Raw genomic sequence first — 23659 nt, forward strand, 5'->3', positions numbered from 1 at the left:
AGATTGCGAACAGTGAAATGTAGTTGCCTACAGAGTCTTTTATAGTGCCTAAATTACAATTCACCGCTGAAAAAAAATTATCTCAGGGATGCAGGGAGATGTTATTTTCGACATGAAGTCATGGATAGTCAGTCATGGATATGAGACAACTTAATCATAAAGCTTGAACAGCTCAGTTTGAACAGCGCACATCGGTGGACGGTTTCCCACAAAGAGATCCTGAATGAGCCACAGCTCAAATAGGTTCCTAAAACCTGGGGATGTCAAACACATGAAGAAACGTGCAAGAATCACAATCTGCTGATTTGCAAATCAGGAACAGAGAAAAGGACTAATTTCCCAAATAGATTCTTCTAATTACTTTTCTCTCAGCTTTATTGTTGTATTCAGTGCTGGGCCATGATGGCTATAGTAAAAGAAAGAAAACTAGATTATAATAGTTTTAATTGTTTCTTATTGCTGCGGGGCAGAAAATGTTAATTCAGTTGTGGCGTTCCCCAGATTAACAACACTACGCGCAGCAATCAATTAAAACTGCCCATTTAATCCATGTTTTCACACGGGAAGCTGTTAGTCATCATGTTACTCAGTTTTAGAGGTTTGATTTTGATCTAGACCATCTGTCAAAATTCACGTGAAGGAAAGGTTTGCCAGAAAGATGACATGCAGGTTTATTTAACGACAATTTTTTGTGTCATAAGTGCTAAGGCACCTGTGCTGTTTTTCTCATAATAGCCCCCAAACTAGGCAAGGGTGCATGGCAAAGTGAAGAAATATTGTGGATTTACCAGCAGGAAAGACACAAATGTATTCTCTGAGAATTACAGGAGTGAGAGATTTTGATGTTGGGAGTTCAACCTCAAAATTAACATGAATTTTTGAGACTGTCGTGGTATTTTTTCTTTCTACCTCATTTACTATCTTCCATATGACTTTGAAAATCATGTCTTTATATCGATTCCTACATTGATATTTGGTTTCTTAACTTCAGGCACTCAAAGTTTTGAGTCTTGAATTCCCTCGTTTCGGACTTCACAATTGTAAAGATGCCCTCAGTGGTTGCAAGCATTTCATAGACTGTCCTGATAGTTTCTGCACATGATGAATATATTAGTGCTGCTTCAGATTTATCCTGATGAGAAAACAGGGCTGTGCCCTTTAGTTTATCTAACCGGTTACATTAGTAACCTCCAGCAGCGGATAAAGGTGTTTCTCAGGATTCCAATTAAAGAGATTGCATTTATTGAGAAATGCTGGAGAAAAATAAAAATCTATTTCTGCATCAAAAGACATGCCATTCTTTACTTTTTGGGATAATGGTAAAAAGATAAACATAAAGCTGATTGGTGTTGATAGATGAGGTCATTGTTAAATGGAGGTGTCTCTATAGAAAGCAATGACCATTACTTTGGTGGGGAAAAAAAAAAAAAGAATTATTCTCCACAACCTGGTAGTACTATCATGAAAAATTAAACAATAGTTAACAGTATAAACAACTCATTTATACAGCGAGAAAATATGCACAAGGAGGTATGGCTGAAATCTGAATAGATAATTGACTTCACCTGTGTCCTAGGTACAAACTTAGTTGTTTAAACCTTTGTATTTACTTTGCTAATCCCTGCTTAGTAAAATGGTAGGCTACATTTACTTCGTGACAGAAAATACATGAAGTCATAAGCCAGTGAAGCCAGATCCAGTGACTTTGTGAGGGTTTTTTTCATTCTTTGATATAAGCTATCCATAGAGAATGCCGAGCAGGTATTATGATGAAACGAAGACACAATTTAGTAAGATACGCATAACAAATCTGTGAAATCAGCCAAATAAAGAAAATTTAAAAAACAACCTGAAATATTTTTTTCTCCGTTCATTTCTATCGGGCACTAAAAAGTCTCCATCCCTTCTCATAAACTTAGTTCACACCGAGATGAAAATTTTAGCACCAAGCCCACTTTTCGTTTGCAGATTTGAACATAGTTAGTACAAATGGGTGCCACTGCTGTCGCTAAGTACATTGATTTTCTGCCCAACTGGAGCACTACAGAAAGTGAGACGTTTGCAGACTTATCTGACTTGATTTTCAGTGTAACCAGTTCCATGCCACAGGAGAGCTGCTGCAAGCCACCTCTGAACGCCAAGAGCCACAGCAAAGAATTTAAAATGCATCTTTAAAAGGAGACATGTAATGGCCTCTGAACACAAGGGATTTTACAAGAATTGGATTTGGCTTCCCCTCTGGCACCAGTCAGATATTTTTTTATTATCTAAAGCCACAACTCAGTGAAGTTCCTAAATAGGCGAGCAAGTTGATCCAGATGAGTAACCTCACTCGACGACCATCTTCAGGCCAGAAAAGGCTAATCCAGTCCTTTGGTATCAATTGCCCTTGGACCTCTGAAGACTGGGGGTGTGTGCTGGCTTTCTTACCGACAGGCATCTCGTCTCCACCAGAACTCAAATTCCTGGTCCTTTTTCCTCCTAGTGAGAGCGTTTTACAAATGCATCTCAACACAGAGTCGAAACAAAACCCAAGGCAAGCAAAGTATGTTGTGAAACACTGGCTCAACCGACATCAGTGGAAAAAGTCAAGGCTTCAAAGTCCCCAGGAGCAGAGAAGTATATTTATTACATTTACCCGTCTGTTAAATGAATCTTTTTGCCTCTGCTGCTGATCTTATTTTTCCCATGCTGTGTAAAAGCCACAGGGGCGGATGGAACAGTATTTATTCAGGTGTTACTTGAACACAGAGAAAAACCATAACACACATCCCAAGTGTCTGTGGTGTAAGTGTAAGACAAGAAAGAGCAAATAAATAGAGGCTGATGCTGATGAAGCAGTTTTGAACCTTAGTTTGGCTGGCGGAGGTTACAGACCAGAAAACAGCTGTTAGTTTTGTGTGAAGGCACGATAGAAACAAGAACCTGAAGGAAGGTGATGGGGCACTTGTGCAGGTGCTTACATCAGGGTCCTGACATTAAATATTGTGGTTCAAAGCAGTGAGGTAGAAAACAGAACGGGAAACGATGGAGGCTGGGTGATCACAGACGAAGATCCACCACAGAGAGGAGAGAGAGGGCACCGAAAGTGAGGAAAGCAACTTGTGTCTGACATGCTTGGGAGCAAGGAGGCGGTGGCAGGGTTTCACAGGGAAGAAGAACATACTCGAAGTGATGGACGGGGAAAATGAGATCTGCAGCAGCATTCTGAGGGGGTCTTTGCTGGATGCAGAAATCCAAATATTCCATTCATGATTTAACCATGTGGCTCCTCCAAGACAAAAACACTTTTTCCAAGGGTGTAAAAACTAGCATAGAAGAAGGATGACCAATATATCTCCAAGCAATTAAGAACATTTAAGAACACAGGATTAAGAGTGAAAGAGTTTATTTGCAGAAAATGAGATTTGGGAGATTTGGGATAAAACCGAGAAAAATTTTGCAGCTCAAGGTACAGTAGGGCACATAAAATGCACATGTAAAAATTATCTACCTGTTTGCTGAATCTCATCCAGCTCCAGCTACTTTTAATGAGGTCAAAAGGACCTACAGAAAATCCCAGAGTTTCAGCTGAACAGAAATTTGGTTTAACAAATGGCCCTTTTGGGTTTCCATATAGAACTAAGGAATAAAACATGTCTTTGCACTGCAACAGGCTAGCAACCTCTTGGCTAAATCTAAGTTCAAGTGCCAAAGTTGGTTTAATCAGAACCCAGCCAATAAAAAAAATAAATGCTGTCAGAACAGAAGGGTATTTTCTGCATTACAAGTAATGTGACATTTAAACCTCATATTCCCCAAAATCACCATTCCTACCTTTTTATTTGTAGATTGCAAATGAAAGCAAAACAAAACAAATTAAGTTAAAATTCATTTGTATTTTTTAAACAGTGAATTAAAGGGCATTTTAGTTCTCCTGAACACATGCTGTCTGTCACTCAGTTTGACACTTGATATATTATATGTCATGCTTGGGCACGGGCAAGCTGTCCAGCCCTCCTTTTACGGCTCATGTTTCAGACCTGGAGCTCAAACACCGTTTACCATTACTTTTACAGTGATGCTCGGTCAGGTCCAGAAATTTCCAAAGGCAGATCAGCTGTAAAGCACAGATCCAGATCTGAGTTTTGTAGAATCCTGATGTAATCTGAGCCCGGAGCCTACACAGACTTTTGTAGGTCTGTAGGTGTAGACACATCTTTTGTTCAGCGAAACCAGCAGCGTGGCACTGACTGCTATATGCACGTTATACCTATTTGAAAGACTTTTCCGTATGCATTGATCCTGATTTTAACACGCCTGTAACTCAAACCCTTGTATAACTTCAGTCTTCTCACTGCTGTTACTGAATTCATGAAACTCCTCCAAAATCTGACTACAAAGCTACATCTATTTTTCTTTCACTTTATGCTCCCTGCCTTCCTCCTTTCATATATTCAATATATTTGATGATATACTGTAGTACTTTGATTTTATTCTTTATATTATAATTCCTTTTCTCACTGCCTTTCTGAACCTTTAAAGCTATCTGGAAGAGATTAATATCACTGTACAGGTACCATGTCTATCCAGCCCTAAGAATAAAAGTAAATTGTAATTAAATGTATTCGGATTGTATACATTTCTTATTAGGTGGATGAATTGGAATAGCTGCTGTCATTCTTTTCTTTCAGCAGTTCGACTCCCCGTGTAGATTAAAATATTTCATATAAGTGTGTTTGCAAGTACAGAGAGCTTTATGCCAGCATTTAATGTGCTTTTGCACCTGTAGGCATTGTGTTTTCTTGTAATTTATGACCGAAGAAATTGAATTCTGTAGAAGGTGAAAGGATAGTAATGTTGTTAAGAAAATGGTGTGAAGAAATAGATATCTATTTACTTACGTTCTCCTAGGATTTACCGTCACTGTTACTCTTTTTGCTGATTTTACTGAGCTTGACAACCGAAGCCAGTACCGAGGCATCCAAGGGTCCAGGTCAACCTCTAGGCAAATCTGTAAGAGCTCTGACCACGCCTTGCTCACGTGGGCTTAAACACTTGTAAAGCACCAAAGTCAACTGGAAAAAAATCTTTTGAAAATCCTCTCTGCATTTTAGGACACTGAATTTAGTCCCTCAGTCATTCTCAAATTTAACGTTTTATTGATAATCACCCCATAAAGTATAACAGTGCTAGTATGGGCTTTCGGTTGTGAAGAGTGAAAGTTAGAATTGGTCAAAAACCTTTGGAGGGGGGATTGCGTTGGAAAATACTTGCTTGTCAAATTCGAAAAATGCTCCATAGCAGCATGTTGATTCAATGACACACACTTCGAAAGAAAAGCATTGAAATGAGTCATTTTTTGTTTTCTCATTTCATTAGCACTGAAGTGTTTTGTTTCAAGTTTATAATTTGCTTTTACATTGTTCCAGTGTTATGCTATGTTTTTTGCCTCAGCATCAAAGTGACATTTGCCAGTGTTGCCACATCTCTTCCTTTTTTCCTCTGAATTTCCTTTTCAGAAAAGATAAAATCCAGTCTAGAGTTTATTTATTTATTTTGAATGGAAAAGGATATTTGAACTACATGAAGTTTAGCATGTAGCAGAAAATATGTTTGTTTGTTAGTCCAAGAGCCTGTAAGAAATTAAATTAGGGTATAAATAAATAAATAAAAAACCTATTGATTTTTAGCAGAAGAATACACCTGGAACCTTACAAATAACAGAGAACTGAAAGTTACTTTTTTTCACATTGCTTTAACAGAACGTTCTGGTGACAGATTTTGGAAAAGCTTCCAAAATGAGTCTTCTTCTGTGTCTTTAAATAATGTTAACTTAATTAGGTATGAACGCTATGCTCAACCTTGGTTCACATATACTGACTTTCCTCCATTTTATAAAACTCCCCTCATTTTTTCACTGAAGAGACACGTTTCTGGGGTGACCGACCTGGTCCCATGCCATCCAGAACATGCAGATGCCGGGAAGGTTACTGACGTGCTCCCAAGGAGCACAACTGTGACAGCGTGGACGCGTGACAGACCTAGCAAGTCCCACACCATAACCTGCAGCAGGCAGGACCCACTATGTCCTGGCTACAAAAGGCAGCCTTTTCACCTGATTTTTTTTTATTTTATTTTATCTTTGCATTCACTAATGCAAAGGAAAAAAAACAAAACAAACAAACAAACAAACAAAAAAAAAACCCAAACAACCAGAAATGTTTCCTGGTGGACTTGAACTTCAGCTGTCGCTAACAGAAAGTGAACGTGGGACTATTTGCTAGCAGAACTGGAACTCGTTTCTGCCAACACATTGTCTCTCAAAACAAAAACTAACACAAAGAATTGATGAAGTCTTTAAAGACATATTTATGGAAACTATATGGAAACTAATTCGTGAATTAGTCATAGGGAAATATTATGGGATAGCTGGAGACCATAGGCTATATTTCTGGTTCCCTCTGTGGTGTCCTGTAAGACGTTTTGATCATTGAGAAATTTTAAAATAAAAAAAGTGAAACACTACACATTTCCCTTTATTTCAATGTTAAGCTCATTGAACAGCAAAAAAACCTGCTCTACACTTTGAAAGAAATATTGTGTCTCATATTTCGTTCTCTTGTTTCTCCCCAGAGAATGAAATAAGAGGGACGTTGCCTGGAATGTAAAGTATTATCACGTTTCTTTTTACCCTTCCTCCATTCTTTAAAATTCAAAGTATTCTCAGCTTTGGAAAAGTTAGAAAGCAGGAAAAGCATATTGAACCATGGTAATTTTGCACTCTGGCACATCCCTGCTTGATGAGGCTTTGTAATGTCACCAGCTGGCAAACAGAAAAAAAATTGTATTTCATCTTCCTTGAGGGTAAAAAATAGCCGAGGCGGGGCGGGGGAGGGGGGGAGACGACTGACAAATTTTACATAAAAAGCACGTAAAATACTGAATTTTGTTGAAGAATGTTTTCTGTTTATTTGCATGCTAAGTAGAGGGGGAAAAAAAAACAGGGAAATTTCATCATTCCCTGCAAGAGATGGTTTGGTTTTGTTTTTCAATATTTAGGGGAGGTATATATATACGTATCGCCCTCAAAGTGCAGCCCCAGAGCGGCAGAGCGCGGTGAGCCCGGCCCAGGCCGGGGTGGCAGGAGCTGGGGTCTGGGGGGAAAGGCTGGAGCGTGGGAACAGCCCATCGCCCCCCGTGCCGAGGAGCGGCTCCCCTTGCACCGGGACCGCGAAGGGCCCTTAAGTGCTTCCTTGGCTCCGTGCCCACAAGTGCGCTGATTGCTTTTTAAAATAGATCCAAGAAACGAACCGTTGCCAGCTGGAATCACCTTCTTCATCAAAGAACATGTTTTTTTTCCGTCATCTACATATTTCTGTTCTGGAGATGTGACAAGAGGAAAGAACACATTTGGATGGGGAGTTCGGCTCTGGGCAGTCTCCGCGCCGTCAGTCACGGGTTCAAGGCAGGTTTCAGAGCCAGCCCTCCCCGTATAAACTCCCGGGTTCATGCCAACAGGCTGCCTCAGCTCAGACTGCGGGGCTGTGCCGTGCCCGTACCTGAGCTTGCCTTCACATGGCCCCAGGACGTGGAAAAATTCATAAATTCGCGAGGTGAATTCACGAGTGCTGAGTAGCACTGCGCGTGGTCGCCCCGCAGAGCCCACATTTGTCCTCTGCCGTGATAGCGCTGCAGCGTCCCAAACTGGGTCACCCCCAGCAGCGGGGGCGGAAAAGGTGCAGGTTACAGTGCGCTGAGTTTATACCATTCTCAGCCTGTTCTTCACCTTTGATATAGTCCTGTAATAAAGCTGGGAACATACAGATGTATCCCGACACACAGAATATACATTTAAGTAGGAAAAAGCGTGGATATTAACCACCTTCTCCAGCGGCAGCAAATTCCTAAGCTGATATTTAATGCATTTAACCATATTGTAGAGGCTCACCTAAATCCTGTATATAGATTCCTAAGTGATCTACAGAATATTTACATACTAATATTTCCCATGAAATCCAGCATGATTTTACTTTCACTTCAGAGATAGCTCGATAGCACTTAGAAACCCAAGCCAGTAACAAGCCCATTGCATTAAGCAGAGGGAAAGAAAGGAAAATAATGAGTAGTAGTCTTCTTCCTGAGGAATATTTAGCCTGAAGTAAGATGGCACACAAAAAGTAGTCGAAAGGAAATATTATTAGATGGGAAACTGAAGGATGGATGAGTTATCGGATTTGTGAAAGAAGGGACAGGATTTGTGTATGTAATAATTTGTAGACATAAATGGCTGTGTGGCTGCAAATCTGGAAGTGTCTCATGATCTCACAGCTCGGAAAATAATAGGATAAGCCCTTATTTACTTATCAAAATTACTTGGACAAGAAAGATAAGGGAATAAACAGAACAGAATTGAGGGATCTGCACGCGTCCTCTAACCACTGAGATTCCCTCGTTTCTTAGAGAATTCCACAATGTTTGATCACTAATGATTGCAAGTACTGTCCCGCTTTCCTCATTAGATATGATTTCACTCACTCTGCGTTCTCCCATTGCCTTGTACACCTTAATTGCAGGAGGCACATTTTTTTATTTCTGCAGTAATTTTCATGATACATGAATACTTATTGGTTCTGAGGTACTGCAGTGCAGTTTACTTTCTATAATCATCTGGACATTATCACCAAATTCCACACAGATTTGTAAAGAGGTTGATATTATTTCAAACAATGTTTACGGGAAAATGAGCTACGTCCTGAAAAAATCGCTCAGTCTTACCGCAGAAAAAGCACTTAAGCCTGTCAAAGTTGCAATACGAGTGGACTGGAGAGCTATGAAATGCAGCTTTGTACCTGGCCCACACACACGGTCACCTCCGTACTTCCAATCCCGCTGTCTGCAGCGTCCTGGGAGAGGCGCTGAGTCTGACTGCAAACTCCGTGGGCCAGGAAAGGTTCATAGCTTGGGGGAGATTCACTCTAAACTGGGTGTAGCCTGGTCCTAGGGTTTGAACACCCGTTTGCAGCCGTGGTGCGTTAGGTGCTCTCCTGGGGCATTTTATCTGTTTTAGTGCTGTTTGAATGAAATTCGATATGTCGTTCCGAAACCGTGACAACCAGTCCAAAGCGAAGCACAGTGAGCAGGAAGGATTTGGAGATTGGCTTTGAAAGCCCTCCCCGAGCTGAACTGAAACATTCATGTGAACATGTCCTGCTTATCCCTACATGAGAACATTAAATGGCATCACGTTATCTTTTCCCACCCACAGGAAAGCAAAACATTTTCATTTCCTTCCTTGCAAATTTTTCTCATATGGGAAAGTACAAAACGCAGAAAAACAGATCTTTTATAGATGTGGGTTTTTTTTACTCTAATAGAAAATAATTCTATTATGATTATTATAAACAAGCATATGGGTTACAGTTTGTGGATATTTATTCTCTGCCCAGAAATTCTGTTGTAACTCCTCAACTTCTATTACATTTTTTCATTGTTCTTGATTAAGAGTCCGTAAAGTCAATTCCGTTGAACATTACTGGCATCATCATCATTAAATTCATCCGTGCCACATCTCCATCTCATGAAGACCCTGTGTCAGGAAAGGTTCTTGACTGAAGACAGCACTCGTGGATGAATTTAAGATCTGTGTTTGAGTTCTAGTAAGAACAATAAGCACTAACACTTGAGTGAACTATGTGTTTAAGGTTACCTAAATCATACCTCTTGCAGACATAGATTTAAAACATTTTTACTTTTTTTTTTTCTGGCTGAGAGACTACCTTTCAGCTCATGTGTTCAGCCTTCCCTTAATACCACTCCTATGTTCACTGAGGTCAATAGCGTTACGTGTATGCTTCAAGTCTGACGTGCCTAAATACTTTGTGAAATGGTTTGGAAACCCCTTCCAGACTTAACTATTTTTTTAATGCTGGCATTTTTTAGGACTGTATTGTAGTATATTATAGGGCAAAAATTTTCTTTTGTCTCAGTTTTTGAGATGTTCCCCTTAACTACAGAGGCCGGAGGTACTGTAAACCGACAGTTGGAGCTGGCAGGTTGGATTTGCCCCTCTATAGCAAAGGGAGGCGGTTAACATCTCGGGGAAATGTTTTCTCCAGCTGCAGGAAGCATATTAAAACTCTCACAACAGCTAATTCCCCCACGACTCCGCTGACGATTGCCAGCAGCTTCTATGAAGAGCGAAGCAGCCTCATTACAAAGCATCAGGTGAACTCAATGAGGTTCAATGTTTAAAGAAAGTCATAATAATAATTCTATAAGCACAAAGCCCAGTGGAGAGTGTTCCTGTAAGAATTAAGTTATCACATTTTTAAGCAATCCTATGCAATAAAGCAGCCGAAATATTGCTTCATAATAAAGACTATTGCTGATGCAAATCTGATTCATTCTAATGGCTACTGTAATTAACTGCACGGTTTGAGAGCTGTTAATTTTGAAGATGAATAATTGGTTAAACCAAGTTTTGTGTATTGCAATGTAATGCGCTTGTTCAATTTTCCACTTAATTTCAATTAATATGGGTTTTACATGTACTCCACTGTTGCAGTTTTTCTGCCTATTATTTTTAATTAGGAAAAAGCAATACCTTGGTAGAACAGAACAAATGAGCAACACTGTGTGTTGTTTCCAGGGCTTTTCTTCCATTACAGATATTTCAGTCTCATATCACTTCACTGTCCAAAATGTTAATCACTGCTCCTGGGGTGGGCTGGAACTGGGAGTGCCAGCTCCCGCGTGAAACAGAGGGAAAAAAGGAATCTTTCAGTTGCCTCATTCACTTACTGATCTCTACCTAATGATTTTAGTTTGCACTATGTATCTTTGCTACCCTTCCTGATGTTTCCACTACTCAAATATGTTTTAGTGATTAGAACTGCGTGGTGATGTTCATGTTCACCACCGAAAAGGCGAGCTTGTAGATGCACCTGTTTTTTGATGGGATCAATCACCAGCTGGAGACCCTTACCTCCAGAAAAGGTGCCTAGACATCAGACCGGATGCTTGTCTTCTGAACAGATATTGTTAAAATAGATGAGGTCCACCCTCAAAGTCATACATTAGTCTTCATTTCTTTCAAGAAAATAATTGTCTGTCTTGTCTTTTCATGGCATGAATTACTTCTCGCTTTGTGCTGCCCCTGCAGCCCAGACAAGCTCCATCTCTGCCGCTGGCCTGTGCCTCTATGGAGGCAGAGCTGCCACTCTCATAGAGCGGAGAGAGAGATCTTTGCATTGCCTTTGCTCCTGGCTGCCCACACACGGGACTCCCTGGCTCCTAGGGATTGCTGCTTGACTGATAAAAGGAGAGCAAATGTTCTAGCAGAGACCTTTGTTTGTCCTCTCTCCAGAGCCCAACCTTTCCAGGGGTCTGACGAATTCCCAGCACCGTTGATGCAGTTGCTTTATCTCTGACTCTTCTCGCTTTCCCAGTATTAAAGATCTGGCGGCTGGAGTGCAGCTGGCAGCTGTACTGATGACATACGAGGCACAAAACCTCCAGCCTACTCTTCCTTATCTGGACTGGTGCTGCCGGCAGAGCAAATCTGTGCCATTAATAACCCTGGGTTATAAAAACCAGGGCCTTCAGGGTGCTGGTGAATGAATTTTTATTGTGCATTTTACAGAAGCTTAAATAGAAAACAGAAATCCAGACATTATGTTTTAAAAGCTCAACAAAGTAAGGTTAACCACTTCTGGCTAAACAGAGTCATCGCCTAACCCACATCCTCACAGACATTTTAATGCATTCATCTGCATTGCATCACTATCCTCACTTCGTAAATAGAGAGGAGAAAGAGACATAGAAGTAGGAGGGTTATTAGCGCAGGAACTTTCGGTACAGTAAAGGAGTTGTGCCAAAGTCAGTCCGTTTGCTCAGGATTGGTTCCCATGTCTCTGAAACAAAAGTGTTGTCTACAAGGTCACTACGGAATAGACCCCATGTTAGCATTAACACCTCAACAAAAGATTTCTGAGGATCTGGAGAAATTTCTGCAGGGAGAAACTCCTGGGTTTTCCAAAACATATTGACTTGGAAGAGAAGCAGTCGAAAAAGAACATATGTGAGGTGTAGAGCTGCATAGAGCAATGCATCAGCTAGATAGTAAAATATTTAAGGAGAACATCTTCTTTCATTCCTTTCTTTTTTTTTTTAACGTGATCTCTGTAAGAACATATGCTATGAGCTGTTTAAGACACTAAAAAAGACTTTTTCCACCATTAATAACCAACCCAGCAGCACATGTCTGAAGAGCTGATCGTATTTCAGCCCCATGCACTAACCACCCACTCTGTGGTGTTCCCCGTCAGGCCAGATGACTCTGAGGACGCAGCACGTTCAGGACTCCAAGATGGGCTTTGTAATCAACGCAATATACTCGATGGCATATGGCCTCCACAACATGCAGATGTCACTGTGCCCGGGCTATGTGGGCCTCTGTGATGCCATGAAGCCCATAGATGGTCGGAAGCTCCTGGAATCCCTCATGAAGACTAACTTTACCGGAGTCTCTGGGGACATGATCTTATTTGATGAGAACGGCGACTCGCCAGGAAGGTAATGTTGACATTTGTCAAACTCTTTAATACCAGACATGTTAACTGCACGTAGTAGATGCATGCCGACTTGACATCAGAGCTAAGATCCCATACTTTTATTTTCACATTTCCTGAATTTATGTCCTTATTTTCCCATAATATTTTTTTTTTTAACGTGCATCTTTTATGATGTTTAAGGTTAAGGACATGAACTTTCAGGCATACAATCTTCCTGCATGAATTTGCATTCTCATCTGTACTGTTTAAAGGTACTACTTCTCACTACAAACCATCAGAGCTTCAACTTTATGTTCATACACCACAACGGCCACGACAGCATTGCTCCATTTGTCTGGGTGTTTAAATTATGTGTTTGATTGAGTGATAAGCAATCATAGCAGACATAGTTCTTTTATGAAGAAAGGTAAAACAATATCAGAAATATTGTACTGATTGTATTGGTTTGTCTGGGATTCCTTTTATCCACCAGAATTATTAAAAATCTGCTTCCATATCTTCCAAATAAAGCCTTTCCATTTGCATAACAGGCTTAATTATTAATTCATCCTGAGCTTCCATAAGGCACATTGAATTTAAACAAAGCTTCTTTTGCTGAAAACTTACATACATCCATGAAATATAAGACATAAGACACTATATAAGATGGATAGGAAAAGGTAAATCCATTGGTCAGAGAATTTTGATGTTTCTGCAATTTCAGAACTGATTTTTTTTTCGTTTTATTCGAAAACCCGTGAAGTCAGCATTCTCTCCAAAAGAGAGCAGTACGGCCACCTACAAAGCAGTCTGTGTCTCTGGAGACACAAATTTTCAAACTCTTCAGACTCAGACTCCAAGGAAGTGCACTGTGAGCTGGTAGGAGAACTCAGACACAAACTGGCAGAAACCCAGGAAAATTTCAGATGGAAATTTATTTTCAGCATTGTTTTGGTGAGCAAGGCTGTCTTCCGCTAAACATTTCTATTTTTATGGATAGCTGAATTCTGAAGAAAAGTGCTCAGTCTAGATTTTTCTGACCAAATTGTTTTTAAAAGACGTGCCCCAGACTTCTTTTAAAGGTTTCCCACTTGGTTTTAATGCTGCTCAGATGCACTGGACTGCATCCTATCTTATTCCTACCTGTTCCACTCTTTTCTTGCTGAAAGACTGAAAACTGCCACAAATAAGTGATATGTGACCTGCCACAGATAAACCATATGTGGCATGACAGCACCAATGACAATATCTAAATGTTTCAGAGAGACCTCTAGCTTTACCTTTTCCTCGTGTTGGCATGCTTAATAATAATGATTTAATTCCCTTTGTTGCAAGGAATTTAATTGAATGTCTTGGCTCCTTTAAAATTCAATTCTAAGAAAGATGATGAAGGAATTATATCATGTGCAGTCATTTCTTCAGTCACAGTAGGACATCAGTGTTTCACTGAAGAGCATGGGGACACCTTGTTGATGGTGCACCTCAGGGCAACACAACTTTAAGGAAGTCCAGCCTCACTGGATTTGTGTGAGACACTTTAGTGCTCTGTCTACTCAAACTCATGGACTGTGTGCGGCGACAAAGTGGCCCCACAAATGGGGGGCCCCAAAATGGTTTTGAAACTCTTCTACAATAGTCACATCACTAAATCCCATCTACATGCTAAAATTAGCCACGATCGAGCCAAAACTTACTTTTCATGATTAAGGCTTAATAGGAAGCTCCATCTCTAACGCCCAGGTTTCGAGCAGTTTATAGTCCTTTGAGCACTGTCAAACTCTGTTTGCAACGGCTGGGGGATGGTGCAGTCATACTGGAACAACTCATCTCCCCTGTTCACTTGCATTGATAGCTGCATCTTCGCTTCATAAAACGGAAATATAAATCCTCACAGCTGTACTGTGGTGGCGGCGTTAAGCAGGAAATCAGAACATAAAAAGCCTTTCTGACCTAGATAGCTCAGGATTTTGATGTATGGCAAAAGGGTTTTTATATTATACAACAGATGATTAATCCCACAAGATGCTTTGAATCCTGGCCGTATTCCAAAGTCCTTTATGTGTATGTTGAGCTGTAAGTAGATAGACACTCTAGTGGAGGGCTTGTTTTAGGTGAGAAAGAAGACATGGAAAAAACAAAATGAATATGGAAGCAACAGCCATGATTTCCCAAGAAGATAACAACTATCTGCAAATACTATTGAAACTCCAAAGAAGAAACTGAGAACGCAAGAAAAGGCAAGAAAAACAAGATGCTGATGTTTTGGCTGTGCTGCCTACAGAGTATGTATTCTCAGGAACTTCATGGCACTTCTGTTTTGAAAGAAGTGGTTTGCACCGTGATTAGGGCACTGCTGGAAATGTGCTATTGCACCATCTGGTCTTTCCTATCCTGAAGTGACAAACTGTCCCTGTGGTGTCTCAAGGAAGCTCCAGGGAACCAGTGACTCGTGAGCCTCCGCTATAGCAATGGACTTACTGAGTCTGGCTGTTACTATCAGTCCACCAACGTTGTTCTCCACAGAGAAGAGACACAACATATTGAGACAACAGTTTATTTTATTTGTTAGGTTTCTTTCCAGTATTCCCCTTTGGACGTATGTATGGAACTACTACTGGAGGGATAATTGTTTTAGGTCCTGTGGCCTGTTAAGCACTGGCTGTTCGTCTGCCCATGAAACTCTGAATTGACAGCTGTAGCAAAGCAATACTCAGAGGAGTGTCACAATGTCCTGACGATGCTGAATAAAGACTCCACAGTGGCTTCTGGGCTAACTTTTTGGTTAGTCTGTTTAATCCTTGAACAGACTGTTACTACATGAACCTCAGGGGGGAAAAAAAAAAAGCGTAAAAGCCTGTTTATTCAGGTTTGTGTGTGTGTGTTGTCTGGATTCAATTCATTTATGTCAGTCTGGCATTGACGTCTCCAACTTTGATGAGGTCATTCTCAAAGCTGTGGACCTTTCCTTCTTTGTACAGAATGGGAAGTGAAATATTCCAATATTTCTTCCTAGCTCTGTGGTTGCTCATTCCTTCTTCTTTTGGAAAGACTCAAGAATCATATGATATGGGTCATATGGGTCATCATATTACCCATTCAGTCAGGCTCCACTTCCATTTTCTTTCACAGGTTGCTTGCAATCCTGATCCTGACCTGTGTCTGATTTTGGCATTGAATCCCCGCCACAGTTTCCCCACTGTGACAGTTAGACTTTGTTTCCTGATGCAAAGCATCCTGAGGTCCATGGATGGAGAACATTATTGAATAGTTTTACTGTAATTTTTTTTATGTCAGCATGGGAAAAATACTGATGTTAGGTATAGCATGGCTACTGCTTGTCAGTTTTAAAAGTGTTTCCTCAAAACTTGAAAGAGACACTTGGGTATCTTACTTAAGAGATTATTTGATTTAATGGGCAGGTTCTTTTATTTATCGGTACCTCAGACTTCACAAATTGCACTCTGACAACATCACTCTTAATCCCGCCCTGTCCATATGCTTTGCCTATTTTGTGCCTGCTGCCAGGAAAAAGTTGTCTCCTGCTTTATGAACCAGGCAGGTTTTCTAAACCTACGATTGTGTTCATCTTCTCAGTCCATATCGTTTGCTTATTTTCCACCAGTGAATTTCATCCAGCTTAGTCAGGTTACTGCAAAATCCGCTAAAGAGGAGCTAAAGAAAAGTATGACATCATGACTTCAGGAGCTGCCCAACTTTCCAAGCGTGCCTTACAAGTAAGCGCTGCAAGAACTGGCCTGTAAGGCAGAAAGTTGGTCTGGTGTTCAGCATGCCAGTAGGAGGCTAGTGAGTCCTACGTCACTCCACAGACTTTCTCTAAGAATCTCTGGGAGCTAAAAATGAAATAGGAGGAAGAGGAACATGAACCTGAAAACTCTGATCAGCCCTAGCTCTGTGCCCAACTCTTCTGTTCCCAGATAATAAGGTGATCTGACCCAAAAGCAGCCTAGGACTGAGGCATGAATACTCTTTCTTTTCCATACCATACTGTACAAGGAGTTAAATGTGTTCTGATCACTGAAGAATTACATAAAAATGGAGGGGACTGTATGGATGGAGGAGAATAGCATTTGGTGCTGCAATGCTGTAGAAGAAAAAGGCCAAAAAAAAGGCAAGTCTCACCTTAATTCTTCAAATGCCTGGACTACAAGGTGCCTCTTGTCAAGAAGATCTCCCTGAAGCCTCCTACAAGTCCCGGAGTTTTGGAGTGTGTGCCTGAAGAACATTGCCTGATCCCTCTCTGGGTGCCACACCAAATTGCATCTTGCAGTCTTACAGCACAGGACATTTCTTTTGATCCTACAGGCCTAGGTTGCTTCTACCTCACTTCAGGAGCTTACCCATCTTCAGGCTTCCTCTCTCACGAGGGGAATAAGCCCCTGCAGACAGTGAGGAACGCTTAGCATTGGGAATTGCCGTTATAGGTTTGGATTTCTCTGCTTCTGCTATAGAGAGAGCCTAGGACACGTAGGGTTGGCTTCAGAGCTGAAAGTTACACAGGACGAATCCTGTCTGGCTCATTTCAGTGTTTTCCTTAAATAAATAAAGTCATTTGCAGAAGCTCAGTCATTTAACCCCAAAGTGTTCAGGGAACTTTCATGGTGATGGTAGAAAACAAATTAAAATACAAAGGAAAAGGAAGATGAAGATATCACAAAACTTACTGGGAGAGATTCAAAGGCAAGCATAATGCTTGAAATTTTGTCTTCTTTATTTCAAAAAACTTGATTTTGACTGCATAGTGTTCCTTTAATTTGAAACGTTTCGTGATGTTCTCCTCAACTCAGCTATGTCTTCCCTTTGTGTTCCCAAAGATACGAAATCATGAATTTCAAGAAAATGGGGAAGGACTACTTCGATTACATCAATGTTGGCAGCTGGGACAATGGTGAGCTGAAAATGGATGATGATGAAATATGGTCAGAGAAAAATAATATCATCAGATCTGTGTGCAGCGAACCCTGCGAAAAAGGCCAGATAAAGGTAAATACTTTCTCCATTTACTTCAGTCGTGTAGAATGCATAGCCCTGAAATTTGAAAGCAAGTTTTTCATGACTCTTACATGGAGACAGTATCCCACACCTTAATTAACACGTGCAGAGTTATGTAATTAGTTCTTACTTGTATCATAGTCATCTCACTATTTTCATAAGTTGCCATTTTCTTGTACTCCTGTATCTGTGAACTGCTGACTTTTTTATACTCATTCCAAATGCTTTAGAACGGATATTGTTTGGGGTTTTTTTGCTGGGTATTTTTACAGCATCTGATTCAGTGGAGTGTAAATCCCTGTCTAGGACTCGTCAGTACAATTGCAGGTAAATTATAAATAATAATTGCTACTATTTCAGTGCTAAACATAGACACCTCGAATGGAACATTATTACTCAGACCTGAAGCCTGTGGTATCATTAGAGAACATTGATAACTATCACTACTTAGAACTTCAGGAAATGTAGGTAACATTTTTTTTTAATCCTCATACCTGTTTTCCTGCTTTCCCAGGGTTTTGATTTTTTCTATCCTCCCTTTCCATGTTGCAGTAAGTAAGGAGGGTAGCTGAATCTGTCATATATTAATTGTACTCTATTATCCTTCAGCATGCCCTGACACTTACTGCAGAACAGTCGAAATACTGCAAGTCCTTAACTTACCTTACAGTCATTTATACAAAAGCCTCTGGACTGAGGGTTTGGGCATGGACAACAGAGTGTCTCAGACTGAAAAAAGGCAACTGTAGTTTCTGACATGTCTCACTGGAAGCTGGATCATTTTTCTCCTGTGTCAATGTGGCATACCTCCAAAACTGGGAAGCAGCTACAGAGAGGGGCTGATGGAAGGCTGACCATGTTCTGCAACTCAAAGTGACTCTCTTCAGTCCCAGTTTTCCAGAGCTTTAGGACAGAGTCACCATGTTTTACTCATTAACTGGCCTTTGGCAGTAAGAGAGTTTCAGCAGACCAAATGTATATATCTCCAGTGTAGACATATACAATTAACCAGATCAGGAATCATCTCATCCTCATGTAGGCTTTGAAAACAGTCAAGATGAATTTTGGTGTAGAATCATAGAATTGTCAGGGTTGGAAGGGACCTTAAAGATCATCTAGTTCCAATCCCCCTGCCATGGGCAGGGACACCTCCCAGTAGACCAGGTTGCTCAGAGCCCCATCCAGCCTGGCCTTAAAAACTTCCAGGGGCATCCACAGCTTCTCTGGGCAACCTGTTCCAGTGTCTCACCACCCTCGTGGGGAAGAACTTCTTCCTAACGTCCAGTTTGAATTGTCCCATCTCTAGATTTAATCCATTCCCTCCAGTTCCACCATTACCCGACATCCTAAAAAGTCCCTCCCCAGCTTTCTTGTAGGCCCCCTTAAGATACTGGTAGGCCACTATAAGGTCTCCTTGGAGCCTTCTTTTCTCCAGACTGAACAACCCCAACTCTCTCAGTCTGTCCTCATAGGCGAGGTGCTCCACCCCTCTGATCATCCTCGTGGCCCTTCTCTGGACATGTTCCAGCACGTCCATATCTCTCTTGGAGTAGGGGCTCCAGAAATGGACGTAGAAACTCTTCTTTCTCTTCACTGACGGTAAAATGCACCCATATAGGACAGTTGGTTCAGACAAGAACATACCTTCTGCAGATACAAAAAAGAAAGTGGGATGAATTACTCCATCAACATCAGAACAAGGGTCTGATGTTAGCCTACTCCAGCGACAAAGTCAAATAAGTGAGAGGATAGACATGGACAAACAGATAATAACTTCAGACCTGGGCATCTCTGAGCTCCTTTATGATCTGCTGCCACAACACAAGTGATGGGAAGTATCTTGTGATCTTCATTAACGCAGTTTCCTTCCACTCTCTGCCCATTCTTTCAAGGATTCTCCCGTGAGGATTCTTCACTATGAAGGCCATTCATCACACACTTAGACACATGCTTGAAATCTGGTGTCTGAAATATTCTTTATGCTCCTCATTAGGTTATTGATTATGAATCTCAAAGTTTACTTCACAGTCCTTTATCTTCATGGTCTTCACAGATGGTGGGGAGAGTTTGACTCTGCCAATCTCCATGGTGGTTTTCCTGCAGAATTCTGTGGGATTGAGTTGCTATGGAGGAATTTGAAACATTCAGTGCAATGATATTCAACACTCATTAATATTTGGTACCTCCATCCGAAGAACTAGATAAAATCCAAACACGACCCAACTCTATCCATTTGAAATAGTGCGGACATATGATTATTTAAATAAATACACATTCAAAGGATTGCCCAGGTGACAAGGGGAAGGGAAAATAATTTTTGTTTTCAAGATAATTATTTTTGCTGAAAGGCATAGTTTGTTTTACAGTTAAGAGCTACAACAAACAATTGTTCAAGAAATGAAAGATAAAAGGATGAAGAAATAGCTGACCAAGCAATTTAATACAAAAAGTCTGACCTGATTCTGAGTAGTAGAGAACAATCGTTTCGATTCCTAGAGAAGGATACATAATCCTTCTCTGGATTAACCCCCAGTTAGTGCTGGGTAAAAAATAATCAGTGTATCAGTTTTCTGATAGATTTGTCAAATTCCAAGTAATTTATAGATGTTGATTTGATGGCATTTAAAAGAAAAGTGTAAACAAACTGTTTTGATAAAAAATGTAGGCATTTTGATAATAACATATGGTTTCTATTTTGCCAATTTTTTTCTTGAGCATTTTACACATTGAAAAAGTATGGATCTTTATAATGCATCAAGTTTATGAAAATATATGTCCAAAATTTGGTACAAGTTTTCTAAGAATTGATTTTTCCCAGACACAAGAAATTTTGTCATTTGTTCAACTTTTCATCCTAGTTCAAAATGAAAGAAATCCCAAAAAGTGAATTCTTCTGGAGGACAGATATTCTGTTTTGCAAGTAGCTCTAGTCTCAACACTTGCAGAGCAAATCACTTATGCTCCCATGGCCTTTCTGCCAGTTTAGCTATTCAGGTGTGGCTTTTTTCTTTTCATACTCTGCAATCTTAAAAACAAAACAAAAAATTGAAGTTTTCAGGTCCCCATATTGTTGATGAAAATGATACAATTTACACTTTTTTCACTACACCATTGCAAAGAACAATCCAGTTCTTTTTGATTACACTCCTTTATATATTAAAATTGCAATAAAGACATTTGGTTTCGAAGTCACCTTCTAAATTCATCATTGCAAATGATACATAAGTCAACTTACTTCTTATGCTATAATAGGGAGTATTCATTTATAAATTGTTTGGGAAGAGCAGCGAAACTGGGAATACTTTATTTCAAAAGAAAGACTTATTGACAAGAAGCACAGATGTTTTCACTGCTCAGACGATAAATAAGGATCTTGAAAAATCTGCTTCTCAATCATGAGCATGCAATAACATTTGGCAGTAAATTATAAAATGAGAAATCAGGTCAGATGTTAAAATGGATAAAGATAACATTCTCACTCTTAAATGTCAATTAGAAACGCAGTAATTAAACAATTCTGGAAAAGGCATGTTCAATTTCATTTCTGGAAAAAATCAGTTTTAAAAAATCACTTACAGTTAGATGAAAAATAAGCACCAAAAAATCTTTAGGTAACGAACCCTCAGGGAAATAACGCTGTTGACGTGATTCCCTGCATCGACCACAGTGGAGTGAATTATATGCCTTGAGTATCATGCACTGGCTTGTGTAGGTACATTGCCAACCATGAAATTTTGAGTTTTGCTAATTCTAAGAGTGGAAAAAATATTTTATTGCAATTTGTACTACCCCTTATACTTCTGTGGAGTTGATAGTTTCTTTCTTCTGGTACACACATGACGGGAGAACCGAGACCTTCTGTTATATTTTGTATAAGCAAACATATCATAAAAAGGAACTCCCTTTAAAACAAAATTTAAAAAACCCTCAATCACAAAAAAATCAAAAAATTGAATTAGCAACTGGGGTAGCATGAATGTACGTTTATGCTGCTAAACCAAATGTCAATTTTTGTCTCAGGTGATCCGTAAAGGAGAAGTGAGTTGCTGTTGGACCTGCACTCCTTGTAAAGAGAATGAGTATGTGTCTGATGAATACACATGCAAAGCCTGCCAGCTCGGCTCCTGGCCCAATGAAGACCTCACAGGTAAATGCGTTGTGGCTGTGCTTATGTTGTCAGTGAAAAAGTTCATCTGCTGAGCTGAGGAAACAAATGCCAGATACAAGGGAGTATGAGGACTGTTTCGGTCAGATCGAACTCAGTGATAAAGCTGACATTTGAACTGCGGCTGGTATCTGCTTTCTCCTCTCAAGCTGATTAAGGAATCATTGGTGTAATTCGCTGCTTTCTAAAGACCTGAGTTACTAGATCTGGAAATAAAAAAAATTACTCCTGGTTTTGTATTCAACCCTGTCCTAACACCTAGCTGGTGGTGCAGATCTTGTCCTTCCCCAAACAGGTAGAGAAATTATTAAAGGACGTCAAATTTCAGTTTTATTTTCTCCCCAAGCAGGTACACAAGAGTCATGCAATATTTTCTTTTTTAATCTGAAAAAGTTGTGAACTAGTTACTGTAGTTACTGCTGCTAAAATTGCGTGTGCTCCAAACAGACTTAGCTTTGCATTAGTCCTTCATTCGCTAGAGCCTGCTAGAATACAGGGTTCATGTGCTCCTTGCCATGGCATGGATCTCTACGCTCTTGCAGAGTACCAATTTGCCTACTTTAGAGATAAATTACTCTGACACTTGTATCCCGCAGCCTCTCTTCTTTATGACTAATAAACAGAATTCAAGTATTCAAACGCTCAGAACACACACCACTTCAAAACGCTGTTCAGGGATCAGGTTCTCATTGTGCCAGGCTCTGTACAGACAAGGGGAGAAGAGACAGGTTTTTTCCAGAAGAGCTCACAGACTTGGTGTGCATACAGTTTCTGTGGATGAGGGGAGAAATTTTTGAGGTGAAAGAGAGGGAAGGCAAAGGGAAAAAGTTTGTTGGATGAATTTTTATAAATGAACAAGTGTCAGGCAAAGCTTGGCCTATAGACAGATTACTATATATAAAGTTAATCCTTCCTTGGTAAGGAATGTTGCATTGCTGAAGTATATGAACTAGGTTAACCAGTTACTGCAAAATATCATTTAGCCTTGAAACTGATGGGGTATTTTTCAGAAAACGTCAAACATGAAACTTTCCCTGAGAAAAAGACTTTTGACTGAGAAAACTGAAAAAGCAATAAAATGGATTTGCAAGTGCTCCTCCAGCCGCGCTCCCCCAGCCCTGCCTGCCCCGGCACTCAGCAACCAGCCAGCAAAGTCACCTCATCCAGGGAAAGCTTTCTTGTGCCAGGTGAATGGGGAAGGGGAGAAAAAGAGACCTGGCCCATGTGCCCCCCAGAGCAGAGTACTGAGGATGCAGTATAATTTATAGAATCATAGAATCTTCATGGTTGGAAGGGACCTTTGAGGTCATCAAGTCCAACCAAACAACCTACAATCTCTGCCACTAGAGCATGCCCTGAAGTGCCACATCCAGACGTTTCTTAAACACCTCTGGGGATGGTGACTCAACCCCCTCCCTGGGCAGGCTGTCCCAGTGCCTGACCACTCTTGCAGTAAAGTAATTCTTCCTAATATCTAATCTAAACCTCCCCTGCCGCAGCTTCAGACCATTTCCTCTGGTCCTGTCATTATTCACCTGGGAGAAGAGGCCAACACCCACCTCTCTGCACCCTCCTTCCAGGTAGCTGTAGAGGGCAATGAGGTCTCCCCTCAGCTTCCTCTTCTCCAAGCTAAACATGCCCAGCTCCCGCAGCCTCTCCTCATATGCCCTGCTCTCCAGACCCCTCACCAGCCTGGTAGCTCTCCTCTGGACACGCTCCAGCACCTCAATGTCCCTCTTGTACAGAGGGGCCCAGAACTGAACACAGCACTCGAGGTGAGGCCTCACCAGTGCCGAGTACAGAGGCACCATCACTTCCCTGCTCCTGCTGGCCACACTGTTCCTGATACAAGCCAGAATGCTGTTGGCCTTCTTGGCCACCTGGGCACACTGCTGGCTCATGTTAAGCTGGCTCCACCAGCACCCCCAGGTCCTTTTCTGCTGGGCAGCTT

The 23659-nt window shown here is 40.7% G+C and overlaps 1 protein-coding gene across 3 annotated transcripts in view; it reads left to right on the top strand.

Annotated features, from left to right (window-relative positions):
• The window catches only part of GRM5 (glutamate metabotropic receptor 5), a 280202-nt gene that overhangs the window by 221714 nt on the left and 34829 nt on the right, over nt 1–23659 (top strand). For all 3 annotated transcript variants that reach the window (XM_054188162.1, XM_054188163.1, XM_054188164.1), the window contains exons 4-6: nt 12309–12555; nt 17366–17534; nt 21564–21690. In XM_054188162.1, the coding sequence (XP_054044137.1) occupies nt 12309–12555; nt 17366–17534; nt 21564–21690 (543 nt within the window). The remainder of the gene's footprint in view (nt 1–12308; nt 12556–17365; nt 17535–21563; nt 21691–23659) is intronic.

Source organism: Rissa tridactyla, chromosome 1 (assembly GCF_028500815.1).
Source record: "Rissa tridactyla isolate bRisTri1 chromosome 1, bRisTri1.patW.cur.20221130, whole genome shotgun sequence".
In the NCBI taxonomy this organism is placed as follows: Eukaryota; Metazoa; Chordata; class Aves; order Charadriiformes; family Laridae; genus Rissa; species Rissa tridactyla.